Source organism: Oenanthe melanoleuca, chromosome 1A (assembly GCF_029582105.1).
Source record: "Oenanthe melanoleuca isolate GR-GAL-2019-014 chromosome 1A, OMel1.0, whole genome shotgun sequence".
Lineage (NCBI taxonomy): Eukaryota > Metazoa > Chordata > Aves > Passeriformes > Muscicapidae > Oenanthe > Oenanthe melanoleuca.
Window position 1 is genome coordinate 42,041,538 of NC_079334.1, and position 21,330 is coordinate 42,062,867.

Genomic DNA, 21,330 nt, shown 5'->3' on the forward strand with positions numbered 1-21,330 from the left:
TGGGGAAGCAGAAAGAAAGCCTCCATCAAATAAATAACAGTGAGGAACAAGACAATCACAGTATTTCTTGACTCTGCCAATTAAAGTGGTCCTGTGAAGATAACACAGACCAGAGCACATCAATAAATTAGCCCATTCATGTGAAACACATAGATAGTAATAGATATTTCTTTTTTGCTGCAGCATTGACAAGGAGAAGAGAATCAAACTGGCGGCCCTGAGGTGGTCTCAGAAGAGAAGTCAAGACCATAGGAAGAGAGCCCATTGTGTCTGTAAGAATTCAGCTATGTTTAATGTGCCAGGTGAGTCATATGAAGTCCTTTAGCTATTTGAGTACATAAGAAACATTGTAAGTCCCTTCTCTTGAGGTGACAAGCAAATTGATCTGTCTGAAGAATTTGTACCTAATGTGGTCTGTGTGCAGCTCTGTAAGCTGGATACTCCATACAATTTGCCTAACAGTTAGGAGGGGCTGGCAGAGGGCTCTGTTTCTCAGGCTCTACTCCTTCCCCCCTCTTTGAATCTCTTTTTCCATTTTTCAGGTGGGAAAGCTCACCTCTTGCCAGAAATGAAAAAAAAGGTTTCCTGAATTAACCAAGATATCAAGTAACCCTCAGTAGTGTGCCTGTCCCTGCTCCTTCCCTGAACCTTCCCTCAAGTACTTGTCTCCTGAAAGGCAGGACAGAGGCCAAACCAAACCAAATGCCCAGAAGTCTGATTGAAATTTCCAATACAAATGGCAACTCACACACAAATAAAGTCAGACTCCTAGGGGGAGCTAACAATGCAAAAACAGATTTTAAAACCAGTACAGGCACATCTCTTTGCAGCAAATTGCTTACTATTGAAGAAAATCTGTGGCCTGGAGACTTGAACTACACTTATTGGTCTCCCACAGATATTTTCACTGCCCAGCTATGTATGCTCATCATTCCTGTGATACTATCATTTCTAGCTAATGAATTAATTGCCTCCAATTAATTGACGGGAGCCTCATACTGTATTACCGAAGGATTACAAATTAAATATTAATTATGCTTCATTGTGCAGAAGAAATCAAATTAAACATAATCACACTCCATTATGAAGTAAGTACACTAGACATTTTCCAGAACAGATGCACACTGTCCAAATTATAGTCAATTCTGATATACTGTAAACAAGCTAAGACTCATTTATTAAACTGAAAGTATCACACCTCCCACACAGAAATGCATGACATAAATGTTTAAAGCTTCAAATTTTCACAGATGGTAGCAAGGAGAAAACACTCCTATAAGACAAGTATTTCATGCCTGCAGTCTTTACCAGTCACTGGTATTCCACTGAAAGGAAAACAAAATTCCCAATATGGTTTTTCCTGTACTACATTATCAGTCAAATGGCCTAATTGTCACTGTGAGTTTGGCCTGACATCATGCAGAACTTCATCCACAACCACAGGCTGTGGTACCTAACACCAAATTGCTAAAAATACAGGTCTGAAAACAATTTAATGGTCTTCAAGGAAAAAAATATTCTCTTGCAATAAGGGCATCTGAGTTTGAAAAAACAGACTGAGAGAAGAAAGCCTGGAGCAGTGGAGTACATCACCCAGGAAAAGGGTATCTTCATCAGTGTGGCGCCTTGGAAAGGACAGCTCTGTTTTCCTCCTCATGTTCTCTGAAACTTCACCCGCTCTGGGAGAGCAAGTGGAGTATTTTTGGAGGTAGTGGGAGGAAGAAGGATAAAGGAGAGACAGATATCTCCAGAGCAACATTTTTTTTTCTCTCAAAATATTGACTTCAAAACATCTGATTGTCAGCTTACCCAGTGAATGGAAAATTTATTACAGAAGCTGAGCCAGATCCTTAGCTGATAGGAGTTTATTTAGCTCCACTGATTTCAGTAACAGGAAAGGTGAGCTCTCAAGGAGCCAAGACAGCACCTTTCTCAACAATATTGCCTATGGATCTGATTCCTTTTAAAAGGGTACTTTATGCATAAACAGCTGGGTGAAAATTTTTAACAAAATTCCAAAACAACTAACAAAACCAAAACAAAACACTATCCATATTCTGAAAAGGCTTCCATTGACTTTTTCACTCTATTTTGACACTATTTCACTCTATTGGTTATCACAAACAACCTGAAAAGGTTCATTTCAGCATATGATAGTCTTCAAGTAGGTAAGTATTCTTAAAATACTCATGCAGGTGAGTCATCTCAAAAATCCTGTTTCAAGAGCCCCACCAAATAGTGGCCATCTAGCAAACACATACATCATGTGTGGCAGCAACAGAATACAGCCCTTTAAATTGATCACATCAGAGTGCAAAACCTAATCAATTTTTCACAGGTGATATCTAAAAGAATGTGCAGTGAATTATTTTGTGTTATAAGATGCAGTCATGTACATTTTGTTCTGGGGTCCTACAAGATCCACTGTCATTGACTTGAAAACACTACAAGTTCATATTTTAAAAAATTGCACGCAACACAGAGCTACACTGAAAAGCAGAGGTGCAATTATGTCATCTGTATCATTTACAGATGTGTTCATCCATTACACATTACATTGTATTCATTCAAATAACATTTTAATATACAATAAAATAATCCTAATCTGTAAAACAAGATGAATATCATCTGTGAAAACACAGTATGAGCATCATTACTGCTAACAAAACACAAGGTCCCAAAGCAGTACTACAGCCAATGAATAACAATGTCCCTGGGAATATAAGCAGAGGAATAGCTATCAAGACTTCAACAATGGTATTCCTTGTCAATATGGAGGCATTTTTGGACAGCATGTGTATTTTCACAGTTCTGTTTTAGATTCTGATACTCTGAAGGAAAATGCTATCAAAAAAAAGAAAAAAATACATATAGTAGATAATCAGAGGGCTGTAAATCCTGCCTTACACTGATAGACTTAAGAATTTGTGTCTATCTGATCAAAGCAAAGATTAAGAGGGGACTTGATTACACTGTACAAGTATTTACATGGGAGATTATTGATAGTAGAGAGCTCTTAAATTCAGCCAAAAAGCAAGTAACGTCATTATTATAGAAAGATTAAGCTAAATACCAAAAGAGAATAAAGGTAGCAAGGTTTTACTGTTAAAATCATTAATCTTGGAAATGTCCTGGCTCCAAAAGTCTGTGAATTACATAAAACATAAACTGGTAGAATTTATGATGGCAAAGAGAGATGCCTCCCATGCACCTAAATTCTTAAACCAGCAAATTTTTTTTAGAATAGTATCAGTCGAAAAGATTTCTGACATTCTGGTATAAGTGGACAAAAATCAAGAACACCTTAATTTCATTTGCACTTCTGTAATATTTTACTAATCCACTGTGTTTATATTATACAAGGGTAGCTAAAATTTAATTTATTGTCCTGCATCCTATTCCTGCTCAGATAATCCCTGGGACTCAGGCACATGTTTCTGAAAACACAGGCACACATTACTAGCAGTACTGGTACACAGCTTTTCAGATTTTCTACATGTTCTCCTGTAGGAGCAGAACTGTTGATATTCTTTCTGTGAAGTAATATCATGTAGTTAAGTGAGGGGGAGCTGCTAACTGGAGGTCATAATGCTGTCACCAATCTTCATGGAAGATTTACATCAACATGCATACAGGCATGTCAAAAAGTAGTACATGCACACATCATAATCAGATCATTGATGACAATTTTTCAGCCTATACTGCTACAACTTTAAATGTATTCATCTTCAGGTCTCACATGGGACCTACAGTCTATTACAAGATGTTGCTTTACGTATACTGCAGACACTTCACTGTCATTTAGCAGTCTGACAACAAAACCAAAATGACACCAGTGACATGCAATAAAAAAGTGCTACCTACAGGATTTGGAAAAATGAAACCATAACATGCACACTTGTGGTGATAAACAGTATAAAAATTGCAAATATAAGGGTGGATACAGAACTAATTTAAGGATTTGAATGTTTAATGTGTTCCACGACACATGTGCATGTGTATGTGTGGGTGTCAGAGAAACTGAGAGGAGCTGATTTATACTGCCAAGCTTTTCAACATTTCCTTCTTTGGGTATTTATAACAAGATGTCACTCTCTAGGGTCAGGGTACTGATGGCTTATTTAGCTAATAATTTACAACTCTAGAGAAAACATTTGATTGAAAATACTCAGTCCAGTGTCTGTTAGGTGCTGTATGCGTGAATGAATGAAGACAGACTGAATGAAACCAGCACCTTTGTCTTTAGTACAGATTTGTGAACAGGAGGATTTGGACAGATCTAGAATACACAGTGTACCCCAAGAAATGTACAGAGTTATCTCTGCTGTAACACCAAAAAAATCTTCAAAACACCTTTCTGTTTTCACTTCCTTATGTATGTGTTGCCTGTTTCATTCACTAGCAGCGTCTTTTAAAGGAAAGAACAAGATTTTGTACTAAAAGAGTAGTTAACAGTCTGATGGAAGTGAATTCATAAGATTGCTGACAAAACTGAAACATCTTTGTGAAGCATTCACCAGCCTTTGACCTCTCTCTCACATAATACTTTAGCAATTCACAATCTCACTCTTTGCAGCTTTGTTACATTTTGCATATGATCCTTCCTATGTGTTTAGCAGCATTGTGAGAATGACAAAATATTCATTCCATCTCTGATGGATATTTAGTTAAGCTTGATACACCAGCTCTGTACTTTCTGCAACTCTTAAATAATATATACTGAATTAAAGGATACTTTTCCAAATAGAATAGCACAGAAACAGAATGCCAAATAGAATCAGACACACAACCAGAATCTCAGATGGGTAAATAAACACAGGCCAGCATCTTTGACCGATTTTCCTATTTGTAAATCCATATGCACTTCCTTCCCCACTTTCTTGCTAAATTTACTTTCAGTGCCAAAGCATTTCCAGATTTTTAAGGTCATCACTCCTTATGGTATCTGGAAGAGAACTTCTATCTTTCATGGGATTACTTAGAAGAAATCTCAAAAAGCATCAATTTTGTGTACAGAAAATGGAAGAAAAGGCACGTTGGAGATGTGATCTGTAAATTCTTCAGTATGTTTTTACACAGCTTAACACAAACATGACTTTTTTTAAGTATCTCTTTTATTATACTCAAACATTTGAGAGACACTTTTGTTGCAGACATCAGCTGTGGTTTAAACTAGAACTCCTTCTGGCCATAAAAAAACAAAAGAAAGGAATGTAGTTGAGCAGGTGTATCCCAGTATTCATCAACTGATGAGCCCTGATGGAAGCCCTGAGAATGCCAGGTGCCCCAAACACCTTGTCTTTACATCCTTCAGTGCAGTGTGTGTTACCAGCAGAGGACAGACATCTCTGGTGGAGGATATTTGGGCTCTGCCAAACTCATTAATATTCAAAACAAGGTGATATCTAATAGCCTCCAATAAACAGGCAGTTGGACTGGATAAGGGATAAATAAAATCTTCCCAGACAAAGCTCAGTGGAGTGAGAAGCAGGCTTGCTCCCAGGAGTGGGTGAAGAGAGGACTTTCACCTGAATGGATGGCTGCAGCAGAGTGAGAACTCTGTGACTGGGCACCTACACACAAGGCAGGAAACTGGATGCACACTATTCTCTTCTAACATTTTATTATTAAAAAGACAGCCTGACAATCAATCTGTGTGTCTTCATTTACCTGGGAAAGATTTTTATCAGTATAAACCAGACTTGGATCCATCCTGCCTTTCAAACCATCTGACTACGATGCACAAACAAGGAAAAAACAGGTGCAAGAGAATGTATTTCTCTACCTTTGGTTTTATAATACCTAGATGTAAAGTACATTGTCAGTAATGACACAGAATTATTACAGGGATGAAAACTGCTTGCTGGGTTAAAAGATTATCAAATAATCAGAATAAAAGCAATTTTCATGTTTCATTACGCATACATGAAATTACAGTTTAAGTAGTCACAAAAAATAGCTACAGAGCAATAACTCTCCTGGTTCACATTAATTTTCCTAAATAATAAAGAAAAACCAATTATTTGTGGACTTCTGGGGTTATACAAAATTACACCTATAAAAAACATCTTTTGCAGAATGAACTGCTAGGAGGACTTTCATTTAAACATGCACTGTACTGAATCCCTGAGTTACTCCTGTTTTGATCTTTATACCACAAGACAGAGGGAAGCCAGACAAGTTTCCTGTTGGACAGAGAAAGGTATGTGAGAGAAAATCAAGCCATTGTACATTAAATTGCCTCAAACATACCTTAGAAATGACAAAACATTCATTCAGAGAGTTTACTTTTACCTTAAGACTCTGGATTTTAATGAGAGGAATCAATTACCCTCTCATCAATTATCAGGGCAGTTTCCCTGTAATCTAAGGATTTGAGCAGCTCAATCTGATTTTTTCATAACTACCTCAATAAATGTTCATTCTTTTTTTGTGGCTTATTATACAATTTTCTCATTGAAAGTAAAGAACAACCAAACTGATAAAAAACAGACAGCTTTAATTAAAACGACTGAAGATAAAATCTTACAAATTGTGAATTTAATTCACTTAGTGTAACCATTTGTTTAAGTCAGCACAGTGGGTTCCAATCAACATTTTTAAAGTATACTTTCTGCAGTAGTATCAGAGAAGTAGAATAACTATTGCTAGAGTGACAGAAATTCAATATCAATATTTAATGTTTGCAAGCCTACTGGAAATTCAGATGTTCTACAGGATATACTTAGTGCTGCTGTACAGGTGCAGACACACATTTTTCAATGACACTGGAAAAAAAAAGTCCAAAAACCAGGAATATGCTTAACCATAAGCAGCCTGAGAAGAAAATACCTTACTCCCTAAGGACAGAAATCACTTTATCTTTGCCTTGAGCATGCATTCAAGTCACCAATAAACCCAAGACCAATAACTGGCTCAGCTGTTACCTAACCTGTCATCTCCCTGAATAAAACAGAGACAAAAGAGACCACTTGAGTAATGGTGCAGCTGCAACACCCAGCATGAAACTAATCCCAGCTGAACTGCACAACTGATAACAGTTACCAGCACACATCCAATTAGGTGGGATTAATAAATGATTCCATCAAATAGACTGTGCAATTAAATAACACAGTTAACTGGTATGTGATTTACGTAGATAAAAACATTCAGACATGTCAGATGTAAACTTTGCATTAATGAACCTTATATATAGCCATTTTGCATCCTGATGAAGTATTAAGCCAAGAACTCTGGAATTGTGAAAAATAATTTTATATATCCTTTGATGTTCAACATTTTGATCCAGAAAACAAAAGCTAATGCTCTGAATCATTAATTTTAAATTTCATCACAGCCTTACATATCTCAAAACACTTTTCTCTATACATTTAAAAACACATTTTGTAAAGTTTACGTACTTTCTCCATCAGCTGTGCATGCATCACTTATGCAGCAGAGATTACCTTGTGATTTAGAGTGGATTATCTGACACCTGAATGATTAATTCATAGCAGTTCAGCTGTGGACAGGCTTGGTGTACTTTACTCACATGAGAACCAATTCATAGTAGATTGTTCTACTGGTTTAAATGAGGTCACAGGAGAGCTAAGGCATTCCTCAAGGAAATCAATGCAACAAAATCTGACTTTAAATCCAGCCTTGTGTCTTCAGAAGTTGCCATTCTCAGTAAGTCAAAGTCTGGAACCTTTTTGTGTTAAGATTTCCAAGAGATACATCTCACAGTTGAAATATTGCTAGTTCTGTGTGAAGGAACTAAGCAGGTTACAGAAAATTAATACTGTTTTACTTAGTTTCCCAAACATTCAGACTAATGAAATAAACTCAAAAAGCAATATTGAATGTACTGCACTGAATTCCTCCTCAGGGAAGCAACTTTGGATGTATATAGCAGAATCTCATCTGTCACTTATTTACATACACAAAAATATTAGTGTAACATATGAATACCAACTTCCTTAAAAATTATTTATCAATTAGACAAATGTGAGTAATGGATAGAAGATTGCAGCACCTTAAAATGTGCAGATGGTACTGTAAATAACCATATAGTTTATAGTCAATATATTCTTCTGTGGGACTTCAGTAATACTCAGTTCTGCATACTTTTGTCTGTTCCTTCAAAAGCTCATGAAAGACAAACAGCATTTTAAGTGATTTTGATGCATTCTACATATGACAAAAGACATGAGAGGTAACTTTAAAGCTACTGTTAATTTCACATTACAGCTTATGTCTGGTAATTAAATCAGGTCTCGTTAAACTGTACATTACAAAAGTTTAGCCACAGTGCCCTCTAGCTGACTCAATTCTTATTTTACAATTTCAGTGTAGTTTTCAAGGAAGTGAAAAATCTCTGCATGAATCACCAGCTAGAGAGGTACAGGTATTTCCAGGTGTGCTCCATCTACCCAGTTTTCCTTATCGTGATGACCCACCTACCCCACTCCTAAAAAAAGTCTTTCTCTAACATCCAATGAACAAAATATATTTTTCTTATTGAATTTCCCAGCCTGAAAAGTACAGATCAGGAAACTAGTCTGAAGAAAATCAAAACAGCTTCAAAATTTTTATTGGGACACATAAAACCTCAACCCATTCAAAAGAATGGGTTTCTACCTTTCACTGCTTTTTACCTCTGTGTGCAATCCATAGTGCTTGTTTTGAATTTGAAGCACCAGTAAAGAGCAGCACATTTGGGCACACCTGGAAAGGTGGGCTGTTAGATGAAAGCATGAAGGCCAGGCATGACACCAGCCAGTGGCAAGCAGTGTATTTTCTTAATCCAGCTGGTTTAGGGAACTGGGTCACTTTTCAAAAGCTGTGTCTTCCACAAATACTCTCTGATGGAATGTGATATTCACTTCCTTCTTCTTTCTCTTGAGACTAGACTTAGCCCACTTCCAACCTCTTAAACCATACCAAAACCTGATCCAACTAAAACCTGATCTACTCAGTGTCTTAAATACACAATTTTATTGTCTGTAACAAGATGCACTCAGCTTCTTTTTTAATGTACAAGATGACTTACATACAGGACTTTTTTAACCACAGCCACTTTTGTTTCAAAACAAAACAAAACAGGAAATTGCTGACTTTCACAAAATAAGCATCTAAACTATTAAACTATTAATAGTTTAATTAAACTATTAAATTAGAAAATATTTAATTAAACTATTAAACTAAGTAAAAAAAAAAATAGTTTACTTAAACTATTCTGCAATGAATCATCTTCAGTAGTGTTCCAGTCCCAGTCTGTAATCCTGAAGTCTGAGCAGTGCTTTGGACACAACAAAATTCCTTCCTTGGCTTTCTTTTTCCATGGAAGTTGAGAAGAAGGAGTGAAATTGGAAAACTTAGGTTAAGAATCACAGAGGTCCTAAAAACATTTCAAATTCTCTATCCCAGCCTACTGTAATTTTAATGTATAAATCCCGAGAATAACTTCATCACAAAAAAATTTTTAACAGCCATTTTCACTCTGTTCTCATTTTAAATGAAAAGTAGCTGGAACTAGCAATACCAGATGAGAACATGCAATTCTTTGCAATGTTCAGAGCTACAGAATTCAAGACAAATCTCTGACATTGTGTGGACGCTGCTTATTTAATGCTTATGTTGCATTTACAGAGTTGCAACACAAGGTAAAGCAAAACCAGGAGTACCCGGATCTTAACATCCACTGTGTGGAAATATCCTGGTCCTGTCTCCTGGACACAGGATGCATTCAGCAACAGATTAAAGAAAAAGGTTTTCCTCAACCCTGCCAATATGAGAGCTGAGTAGACAGTTCTTATTTGAAAAAGTCCAAAACTGAAATATCTAAAAAGATCAGTGTTTCTGAGTCACAAGAACTGATCATAGGCTTGGGATGGTGTTATACTCAGCTTGTGGAATTTTGGTGTCACCTTACTGGCAGGGGTTTTTTTCTTCATTTTTCCTATGCTAATTCCATTCATCTTTTTGTATGCATATATGGAAATCATTTCAGCACAGAATGCTTCTAGTAGGTAAATGTTGTGAGAAAACTATTCTGAAAAAGACTAGAAGATAACTTTGTGACCCCATGCTACATGATGCTACACATGACCAGAGATTAAGAAGAGTATTCTCAGCCCTGGAATATTTCAGGCTTTTCTGATATGCTTCTGAATCTCTAATTTGGCACTTCTTTTTTGTTGTTGTTTTTGTTTAGTCTTGCAAGCCTCAGTCCTAAGCCTAAGTCCTAAGCACAGCACATGCAGGTCATTTGTAGCTGGTGTCACAATCACAACTGCAGATTTCTGCCTCTGCTGTCAAGGATGGACTTGCCACCCTGGGAGGCCCAGGGAGTGCCCACAGGACCAGCCTTCACTCCTCCAGGACAAGAACAAAAGCCTCTGCAAGCTCCCTCACTGTACTTCATACAGAGCAAGACATCATCCTCCTGCTACTGCAGAGTACTAAAGGAATATTCCCTTTATCCTCACCAGCATTTTAAGGCTAGAAAATTGTTCTTTTGATTCGATTATCATTTATTCATCTTTGTAGACTAATTGTAGGTGTCAAATGCTGCTGTTACCTAGCACCAATTTACATTCCCAGTTACCATTATGTCTTAGATAGATTTGAGGTATTACAATGGGTCACCTGAAAGAAGCAGAACCTATTGGGCACCTTGACTCCACTTTTTAGAGCATGTGTCACTGAAAGTCATTTTATCACAATTCATTTTACAGGTTGATTCCATTTAGATAGATTCTAACCGTGTCATTTTCAATGTTTCATTGTAATTTTTACAACCAGCAGTGCTCTCCATCACAGTCATGCTGATTCTCTTACAGTAAAAATGCCTCTAAAAATAAGTTCCTAACCTATGTTTTCCTAGGTGAGCATTGGTAAGTGGCAAAACATTTCTAACCTATACTTAGAGATTTTCTGCAAAAAATCTTAGCATGGAGAGTTTTGGATTGGAAAATGTTTGTATCCTAAGTTACATTAACCTTTTTTCATGCCTATGTGAATACCACTTCAGCATGCAAATTCGGAATTCTTGGACTCAGCTATTTTTAAGTTCTTTCATTCCCAAAATCGTGAATTGCATTAAAAGTTTTACATACTTAAAAAAAGGAGAAAAGTTCTTTAGATAACTACAGCCAGTAATGCATTTAAGGAAAGCTATATGTCCACAGAATTAAAAGAGTATCTTTTCATTTTTTTTCAGAAACAGCAATATATCACAATTCCTCTTAATCTACATATATATATGCATCTCTGTGTGTGTGTGTGTGTATATATATATATATATACAGGTATCAATTCAAAAACAAATGCTTACATACTAAAATATATTGTCCATTGCTTCTTTCACAGAATATTTCTACAGAATGGACAAGAATGAATGTACCTGCATTTTCCCTAAATAATACTGAAACTTTCAAGCTAATTTTAAAGCTTTAACACTAAATTTAATTGAAGAATGATAACATGGAAAAAGCTTTTGGCACATTAATTATAAAAAAGATCTCTTTAATTTAACAACTTTTTCCTGCCATCTGGTCCCATCATAAGTAGTTATCTGTACATTATTCAAAATGAATTTTCAATTCTTGAATTTTAGACTGCTTGTTAACTTTTTTACAGCAAGCATTCAATGTTTTATTGAAAATATCTGCTTCAATTTTCTGTAACTGGTGCTTTGACTACTTATTTGAATGTGAAGTTCCTTTGGGTGCTGAAACTACAGAATAAGCAATTCTGTCACCAAAAAAGAAAAAAAAAAATAAAAACAAAAAACAAACAATAGGAGCATTTCCTGTCTCAAAACTTTGTACACTGTTACTGCACAGTAAATAAAAACATTTGCTTCAAAACCTATAGATAAGAGTAGTAGAGGAATGCTTAAAATGTGTAATGTTGTGAAAAAAACTGAAGACTTTCTAAGACACTATTTCTTGTTAACATGCAAAAGAAACTGGAGGGCTGCAGCTACTATCAAGCAAAAAATCCTGGATCATCTAGTGGGTATTCTGACTAAAGTACTCAAGATTTGGCACAGACTCACACAGAGAAAAAACAGCAATCTGAGTAATCAACTGGAAAAAAATAAATAAACAAGAAAGCCTTTAAAGTCCTGAGAACTTTTGTATATTAAATTTTCTTTATCAAATCTTTAAAATTTCTCCTTTCTCCATAAATATAATGTCTTTTTTTCATGTTGTGGGCCTTGTAGGAAGATTTCTCCATACTTAGCATATGAGTATTGCTAACTATAAGACTAAGGATTCAAGTCCAATTCCATAGTGAAAACACAGCTAGTTTAATTTTTAATTAACTTAGGTACCAGGTAAAATAATGCAAGTAGCAGGAATTAGATAGAGTATTGCTCTACCACCTTAATTTGTGCCCTTTACTATCTGGTAACTATTTCCAATCATGTCATTCATGGAGATTAAAACAATTGGATATTTTTAACCTTTTTTCTCTCACTAGAATATATCCAAGGGTTTTCTAGAAACTCAAAAACTGTTTGTAGCTTCCATTTTATAACCAAAGTATAAGAATTCATGGATGAAAAAAAAAATAGAAGACTTTCATTTTTAAAAAATACATATCTACTAGTTTGGAAAAAGGCAGTAAATTTTTAATTGGCATCAAACATTTATAACATCATATGTACAAGCACATTTCTTAATCTACTGATTTGTAGAGGTATGAACATATTAATGAAGAGGTGTCACCTACAAGTGATATCCTATTTTTTCTAAAAACTGTATTAACCCTGTAGGTTAATCATTAAGCACTGTTTTATTTACATCACACTTAGAGATTTTCTTTAAGACCTGGAAAGAAGGCAATTGCTGAAAAAATGCACGTAAATATTTTTTTAATTGACTACTTATTTTTGTTACAGTTGTGTTTTTAGGGTGATTGATGGTTACACCAACAATAAAGCAATAGGGAGACATGTACTTGCTAAATTCAGACATTTCTATAAAAATGCCTGTGCAGTGATTTTTCAAGATGACAATAAAATGTGTCATACAAATGCATGTACTTTTGGTAAGGACTGCAATCTTAAATGTTTTAAATAAACTCAAGTCATATTTTCTCAGAAAGTAAACCTGGATTTCTGTTTTCTTCCATTATCCTTTGTACTACTAAATGGTGAAGAAAACAGATATTTCGAATTGCCCCCTCTAGCAAGAGCAGGTTAACTACTAGCATTAGGGCCATAATCTGGCATGAACTACGTCAAATGCTCAATTTAATCCACACAAGCAGTCACCTCCAAGCACAAGGCAGTACCCAGGACTGTCAGGAGGGCAGAGACCATCATCCTGTGTGACCCCGTGGGAGCTGAAAGCACAGCGTGGGCCGAGTTCATCTGAATCACATCAGCGCTGCCAGGGGAGACCAAACACCTGCAAAATTTCTTCCTGCACTTTCCCATTCTTTCTCTTCCCTGCCATGGCTTTCCTGCTCAGCAGCCTCCATCACCACTGCAGCCTCCCCAGGCTGGGAACAGGCTGCCTCCCCATCTGCTGCCACCGCCCACCTCGCTGCTGGCAGGCGTGCTGGGGACAGCTGGGCTCCTCTCCCCAGCTCTCTTCTGACAACAAGAAACAGAATACAGCAGCAGTACCTACAGCAAGCAAATGTCTCACCAGGGTGGCAGCTGGGCTACAGATCTTTCTATTCCAGGTACTTGGTATCTCCAGGGTTTGCAGCCAAAATGAAGAAGGATAAAAAGTGTCAAGAAGCCTTTTCTTCTTAAAAAACTGATTTTTATGGAAATTTTATTAAACTTCTATTTTTAAAACAGTGTTTATCTCAATGTCCTCCTGTAAGCTAAAAGCAAATAAGACAGTAATGGATCAGCTCCTCAGCTAATGGAAATTGGCAGTAGGTCCTCTCAGAAGATAAACCTCAATTTTAGGTTTCCCTGGCAAAGGATAAACCTCTTAGAAGTGCAGATTACAGTTTTACAGATTTTCTAATTCAAGGATAGATGATCAAAGAAATTATATACTGAACAAGAAGAAATTATGCTTCACTCAGACCATTCCAAAAGGACTATATCCTAACAGGCCTCAGGAGGTATTTTTGGACCTTCTACACAGAGATATTACCCACAGATGTGACCTCACCTCATAAGTTGCAAACACAGGACAACCCACTAACTTGTTCCCCAGATTGTTTTTCTCTTTGAAACTCAATAATCTGGGTTAGAGGAAAGTATTTTTCATCTTCAGGGGACTCAACTTGTGTGTGTCATGGGCCAAGAAAACAAGAAACCAATGAAGCAGCAATGCTATAGCTCCTGAAATGGCAAGGGAGCTGCTGGAGCTGAGCATTTTCACATAATCCTACTAGACAATGCCACAGCAACAAGGTCATAGTGTGGTTAAGGGAAAACACTCTCAATGTTTACTTATCAATTCAATACAGAGGAGCATGAAATAAGAAAAGTAACATTGTAGTCATTACCTATGCCTTAAACTGAGTACTTTTTCCACTTTAAATTAGCATAATATTAATTTTTTTTAAGAGAATAAAAAGCAAATACAAAATACGTACTAGTGCCAGTTTAAAAACATTGTACCGTGATCAATTTATCTAGTCATTTATCCCCAGCACTAGAAAATATATTTATTTGAAAGGAGGAGAAGGGAATCAGTCTATAAAGCCCTAAAATATTCCTACAGTCACATCAGTCTCACCATGGCAACACCACAGGACAGCCAGGACACAGCCACAGGGCTACTTGTCCCTCTGTCTTGAGCAGGACCCCTCTGGTGCTGGACATGCCTGTGTTTCCCCCATGTTCTCCCACCACAGCCTCCAGCATCCTTTGTGCTTGCTGTTCACAGCTAACAGGTCTGGCTGTGCTCAGCACTTGCAGCTCTTCCCTCTGGCATCTCTTATCTGTGACAACCTTCTTGAAACCAGTTATTGATTTTGGGCAATAGGAAGAAAGCTCCTAGAGGAAGGGGGGCTTACAACAGTGCTCCAACTACCTAAACACTCACAAGTACCTGAGACTGATTCAGTCAGCCCACATGACAAGTACTTAACTCCCAAGCTGTGTCTTCTGCCTGTATCTGGACAAAGAACTCCTTCCAAATCTGATATCTGTCACTTGAAATTCTGTGGTTTGGCTTTGCCTGTAAGTTATCTAAAAGAGTTTATGGGGAAAAAATTTGGCTTTGATTTTTTTCTCACTGTTTAGTGTTCTCCACAAATTCCTATTAATTTCAGTCATTCTACCAAAGTGATTAGCATTGCTCCCACTCTGATTAACCTGCATTACAAGAGAGCAAATTATGCCACAGGAGTTTTGGCAACCTTTGAGACCAACAACCAGGAGGTACTCCTGGGATAGCTTTATGGATAAGAGAGCTCTTTGGTGTCCTGGGATACCATCATCCCTGGGATCTATGATGATTTTATGCCAACTGTTTTGTGATGTGCAAGACCTCCTTTGTCCTTTCTCTGCAGAGAACCTGGTTTGGGGAACAAGTTTCTTGGTCATTAAAAAGTTTGGGTTTTCAGAGTCATCATCTTGTAATTACACTTAAATTAAGTATTTTCTATTGTTTGCCATTTCCTGGCTTAGAAGAAAGAAAAGTTTGATGAAGTCTACTTCACAGATGACAGAAGCAATATGGCAGATTGAGCACATGGAGAGGCACTTTTTGACCAGTGGGAGTTAGCTATAAAGGTTGAAACACCATGAACTAGCTTGGAATTTAAAATTACTTTGATTTTCAAGTACTAATCCTGGCTGAAGACACTTTCCAATCACAGTGACTTGCAAACTATGGTTTCTATTGCTGCTGTGATCTCACTAGACACCTGTGCCTTAGGATCCCAGCTGGGAGGACAATCTGCAATAAAAAGTCTAACTTGAAAACCTCTTACAGACTGCATATTTTGCATCCATAACTTGCATAACCATAATAAACTTTCTGTCTCTATACACTTTTACATAATACAAACCTGTCACAGTTTATTCTGTTTAGAAGCTATACACATTCTAAGGGAGTTCCTGTTTTCCACACACATTTTGAGAAAGAATGATGGCCCAAAAGTATTAGTGTCTGAGAACAGCATAGAGGCCCTACAGATTTGGAACCTTTTCTTCCAGCAGTTCACAAAAGCTTGAACTTCCTAAAGCTCACAGTATAACACTATAATCTTTGCCAAATATTAAACATGACTATGGTATAAATACACAGCTACACCAAATATTCACAAAGGATACATCAACATAAAGCTCACAAAAGGTGTGGCCAGGTAGATACAGCTATGAAAGTGTTCACAGATCCACTGTGGGCCTTGCAGTTCTGCAGAAAAGTAACTGTGGTTAGGTCTTTGTTGTCCCTAAATCTCACTCTACAATTATGCTAATGATGACTAATTCTTGACTATAATGAGCAATCAAACTAAATCACAGAATCCTGAACAACATGTAGCTTTAAAGCTTTGAGTAAATACACATTTCCAGGTACACAGTAATCTGTATCTTGGGGAAAAGGAAAAGGAGCAGTAACTAATTTGGATAAGGGTAAAGTATTTAATAGAAAGCTATTATTGTGGCTTTTAAATATATAAATAGCTGTTTCCTTGTTTGATCTTGTTAAACAAAATGCAAAATGCCCTTTTAACAGGCCCTTTTTTTGCCAGCTGCAGATTGTAACTGGGTCCAAATTCACCACACAACTCTAACTAACATGAATCAAAGTTGCATTTTTATTCCTAAAGAATTTCTGCAAGCAATGTAAACTGTATTGAAATGTCACACTTTCTCTGCAAAAGAAATGAGCAGTAAGAGAAGATAATACTACACCAAAAAAAGATGTACTCTCTCCTAGTGCTCAATAAGAAAAACCAAAACCTTTTGACAGCACAGGTAATAAATTCACACCAAACCTTCTCCTGACACATGCAACACTCAAAGAAGACAATCCCAACAATTTGTACTATTGCTACAGTAATGTGACAATTTGCCACTAAAGAGAAAATGGGTTTGTGTCTGTTAATTTTGATGACACTTTACAGTTTTGAATAATGAGGTACCTGAGCATCCTTTGGACAACTGACAATCTCTTCATCTAAGACAAGACAGCTGACATTTGTGAGACAAGCAGTTGCAATTTTGATTTTTGGATGTCATATGAAAAACACATCACTGTGCTGTAATGTTAAACATCAAAGCAGTATTTACTGATGCAGGTTCCCAAAGGAGAAAATGGATTTCCCTTTGGTGATACAGTCTCTACTTAAAGCAATACAGTTGGGAAAACTTCAATGTGTGTAGGTACAGACTTGGAATACTTCAGTATGTCAAGGGTACAAAAGTCACATATAAATGACAAAAATATGGGACAGTCCCTGGAAAGTTCCAGACCTGGAATTCCTTTAAAGAAAGACACAATAAATAAATGGCTCTGAATTTGCTTGTGGCACAGAAAAATACAGAAAAAAAAGTTTGATAGCAAGGATCCCCTTATACTTTCATGGGAATTAGCTTCTTAAAATGTGCCCTTTGCTGCCACCACGTGGTTTTGCTGTAAGACACTTTTCAAAAAAGTTTTTTCCTTTCATTTATGTTTCAAATACAGCCTTTAATAAATAAGCCATGTTGTTTATCTGTTATACAGCTCAAAATCACTGCTTAATTTCAAGACTCTAAATGATCTAAGATAATAAATAAACACCAAAGTCCCTCACTTTTAAAAAAAGTATTCCATGGTATTTTGGTAACAGACATAGTCACCAGATATTCAGCTCTGACTAAAAGAACAGTGACCTTATGTACAGTGGATCAGTGCCCTACACTGTGAAGTACCTAAAAGGAAAAATCACTGAAAAAAAAAAAAATAGTGACTTTAAATTTTAAAAGACACATTCCAATCTGTCACAAAATTTTTATTGCAAATAGTTACACTTTCACCCAGCAGACAGCTATATAATATATATTCAAATACCAGCAACTTGTTCATATAATTATGGAATCCTTAACATTGGAAAAGACCTCCATGATCATAAAATCCATCTCTTAACTGAGAAGCAGTGTATTTACCACTGAGCCATATCCCCAAGAGCCACACCTCTTTTGAACACTTCCAGAGACTGTGATTCCACCACTTCCCTGGACAGTCTGTTCCAGTGCTAAACAACCCTTTCTGTGAAGCACATTTCCTAATATCCAATACACACCACCCTGGCACAGTTTGGGGCCATTCCCTCTCATCCTGTAGGTGCCTGGGAGAAGAGATGGACACCCCACCTTGCTACCACTTTATTCCAGATCATTGTAGAGGGTGACAGGGTCTCTCCTAAGTCTCCTTTATTCCAGGCTAAAAAACCCAGCACCCTCAGCCACTTTTCTTATGACTCAAGACCCTTCACCAGCCCCATTGCCCTTCTCTGGCCCTGCTCCAGCACCTCAATGTCTTTATTGCAGTGAGGGGACCAAAACTGAAAACAAAATCCATATTGTGCTTTTCCCTGCAAACTACAGTCCCTACTGCTACATTTTTTAAGGGATATATTCACACTTTTTTAGGTTTGCTGCACTAAGATACATGTGAAGTAAAAAATCCCCAATTTTGGCAACTGTAAAATATGTCTTTTTTAGATATGATTATATGACAGGGCTTTCCATCAAAGGTTTTTCAAACCCTCAAAGGGGCTTTTGCTGTAATCAACCATGCTGGCATAATGCAGGATGTATGACTCTCTTACTTGTGTGCCAGAAAGGGATTTTCATCGATGAGACCAAGCATCTGACATAAAGAGACTTTTCAGAATCCCTGGCGCCAGAACCCAGGGAAAGATGATCCAGAGACATTGCAAGGAGAAAACAAAATAACAACAACAACAACAACAACAAAACAAAACAAAAAAGTTTTTCTGTTTTTCACTTAGTCTTGTAGACAGGAAGGCTTTCACAGCCCTCATATTGGAAGATGTATAATCTGGGATGCCTGTGTTTCCTAGGAGCCCACAGGCTCAAAGGTCAGTTTCCCTCCACAAACACCATAACCTTCATGCAGGCAAACTCTGACCTTCATCCTGGAAACCAGTCTCTGTGGTGACAGTCATTTCAGTAAGGCACTGAGGTAAAAGATACAGACAGAGCTGTTCTTTAGCACAGAAGTACAAACCATGAAGTAAATAGGTTTCATTTACTCAGGAAAAAATAATGCACTCCTTGAAACACTTCACTAAGGCAACATGGAGCAGCTGGCTTTGATGACATTTGTTGTAGAACCCCTCTTTTCAAAAGTACTATCCCAACTTTGAGAGGACTGATCCAAGAGCTCTGTTTTACTGATGATTGAAGTTCTGTTGTTTGAGACTGAAACTGTTCCATATCCTTTTCTGCTGGAATGGAGAGCTGACATGTCTGCAATGAGCCCTCAGCCCACTTTGAAAAAAGCCATGCAATTCCATGAGCACATTATGGTGAACCTCCCAGAAGAATCACAGCAAATCCAGAGATGGGGCACAAGCTCCAGGAAAGGAGAGGCTTCACCCCACAGAAAACAAGAGGGCACATAGTCTGACACAGCTATTTTAGTACTAGGCTGTGCCTTTTTCCATGGATATGGATTCTGATAGCCACACAATCTCTCCAGTCAGCTAATGGAAGCTTGTAACAGATACAGGAAGCAGGAATGTGGACAAGGACAAATGAAATCTGATTTCCAGACATGAGTCAGGCTTTCAAAATTCTTAATGCTTTGTCTAACAGCTAGCTGGTTTCAATTTATGGAACATTAGGAATACCAAATATAAATCTTAACATAACACCAATAATAGTATGACTACGTAAATAGGGAAGCCAGGAACCTGCAATGCTCCTTGCTTCCTCATCCTAATTATCCCACCTGTTATTGAGCACCTACCCATATTTACCATGTCATTACTGTGATGGTTTCATAAAACAGTCGATGAGTCTGCTGCTTTACCTGCCTGGCTCAAACCAATACATTTAGTTTTCATGTCACAATCTCATGATCAGCCCAGCTGGTCTGTGCTTATGCTCATTCAGTGACAGGCAGTCTGCCTCCTACTCACCTGTTTCTTTATGTCACATTGTTTACAGGACTTTGAACACTGCACATTTTTGTTGACATGCTTAAGATCTGTAACACCACACTACAGCCCATTAAACTGCTCATCATCAGCCTGTTCATATGGTTCTGATATTCTGCTAGAAACAAGGAATTTAATTATTTGCATTGTTCTTCAACTCATAAATACTTTGGATTTCTTATTCCTTGCTGGGAAGTCTTTAGATGCTACCTTGCCTTTCATAAACAACATTGCTGTGGGTTTTTTGTCCACTGAATTTATTTCGTACCTATTAGATTACTAATAATAGAGGTTTTCTCAGGAAAATCAACAAATGAAAGAGATGTTAATTTTGAGATAACAGGAGAAAGCAGGTCTTAAGATAGAAAATTAATGTAAAGAGGTCCATTTAAAATAAATTCATTTATAATAGATAGCTGCTCATCCCTCAGCCAAACACAATTTTGCTCTGTCAGAGCACCTTATGGGGAAAAAAAAGTTAAGAATATTCTAAACAAACTGGATCAGCAAATATTATTTTACATAAGCAAAACAGAACTATACTATGTATTTAATACCTATGAGGTACCTCAAGTTTAAATGTTTCAATTACTTTTAAGTCTGAACTTCCTCCCCAGGCATAATAGCAATGTTTAATCTTATAAACCATTCAGCCATAAATTCAAATCAGTTTAGCTATAATTAAAAAAAAAAAAAAAAAAAAAAAAAAAAAAAAAAAAAGATAGAAAAGATATAATATTCATTACTACCATGATTTAATAGTTGTTAACATTAGTCTAGGACTCCATTTTTTATAACTAAAATTTTTATCCCCTTGGCTAATTAGCCAATTAAATTACTATTCCACCTAAATTACCATTCCACTTCCAAAAGCAGAGGAATCAAAAAGTTTTAAAAGAAAAAAAAATTAAAATACAAAAATAAACTCTGGAACCCACCTCATATTCCCTGCCATAATGAGGAACAAGTTATAAATGTGAGAAAATATGAAGAGGAAGAGGATGGTACTGAAGAACATCGTCATCCAAGACCCATGGTCCTCTCGAAACATTTTCAGACGGAGCAATTGACCTATGGTACAAAAATTACAAGTATTTCAGTCAGTCAGTAAATACATATTTACATTGTAATGAAACCAAAATATAGTACTAAACTGTATTTCTTCCTACATCCAATTATTCCACTGTGTGTGAGGAGGACAGACTCAGCATCATGCAGACCAACTACTCTTCTGTAGCTCAG

The 21,330-nt window shown here is 36.9% G+C and overlaps 1 protein-coding gene across 3 annotated transcripts in view; it reads right to left on the minus strand.

Annotated features, from left to right (window-relative positions):
• The window catches only part of TMEM117 (transmembrane protein 117), a 172,525-nt gene that overhangs the window by 125,799 nt on the left and 25,396 nt on the right, over positions 1-21,330 (minus strand). For all 3 annotated transcript variants that reach the window (XM_056481878.1, XM_056481877.1, XM_056481875.1), the window contains one exon: positions 21,027-21,159. In XM_056481878.1, the coding sequence (XP_056337853.1) occupies positions 21,027-21,159 (133 nt within the window). The remainder of the gene's footprint in view (positions 1-21,026; positions 21,160-21,330) is intronic.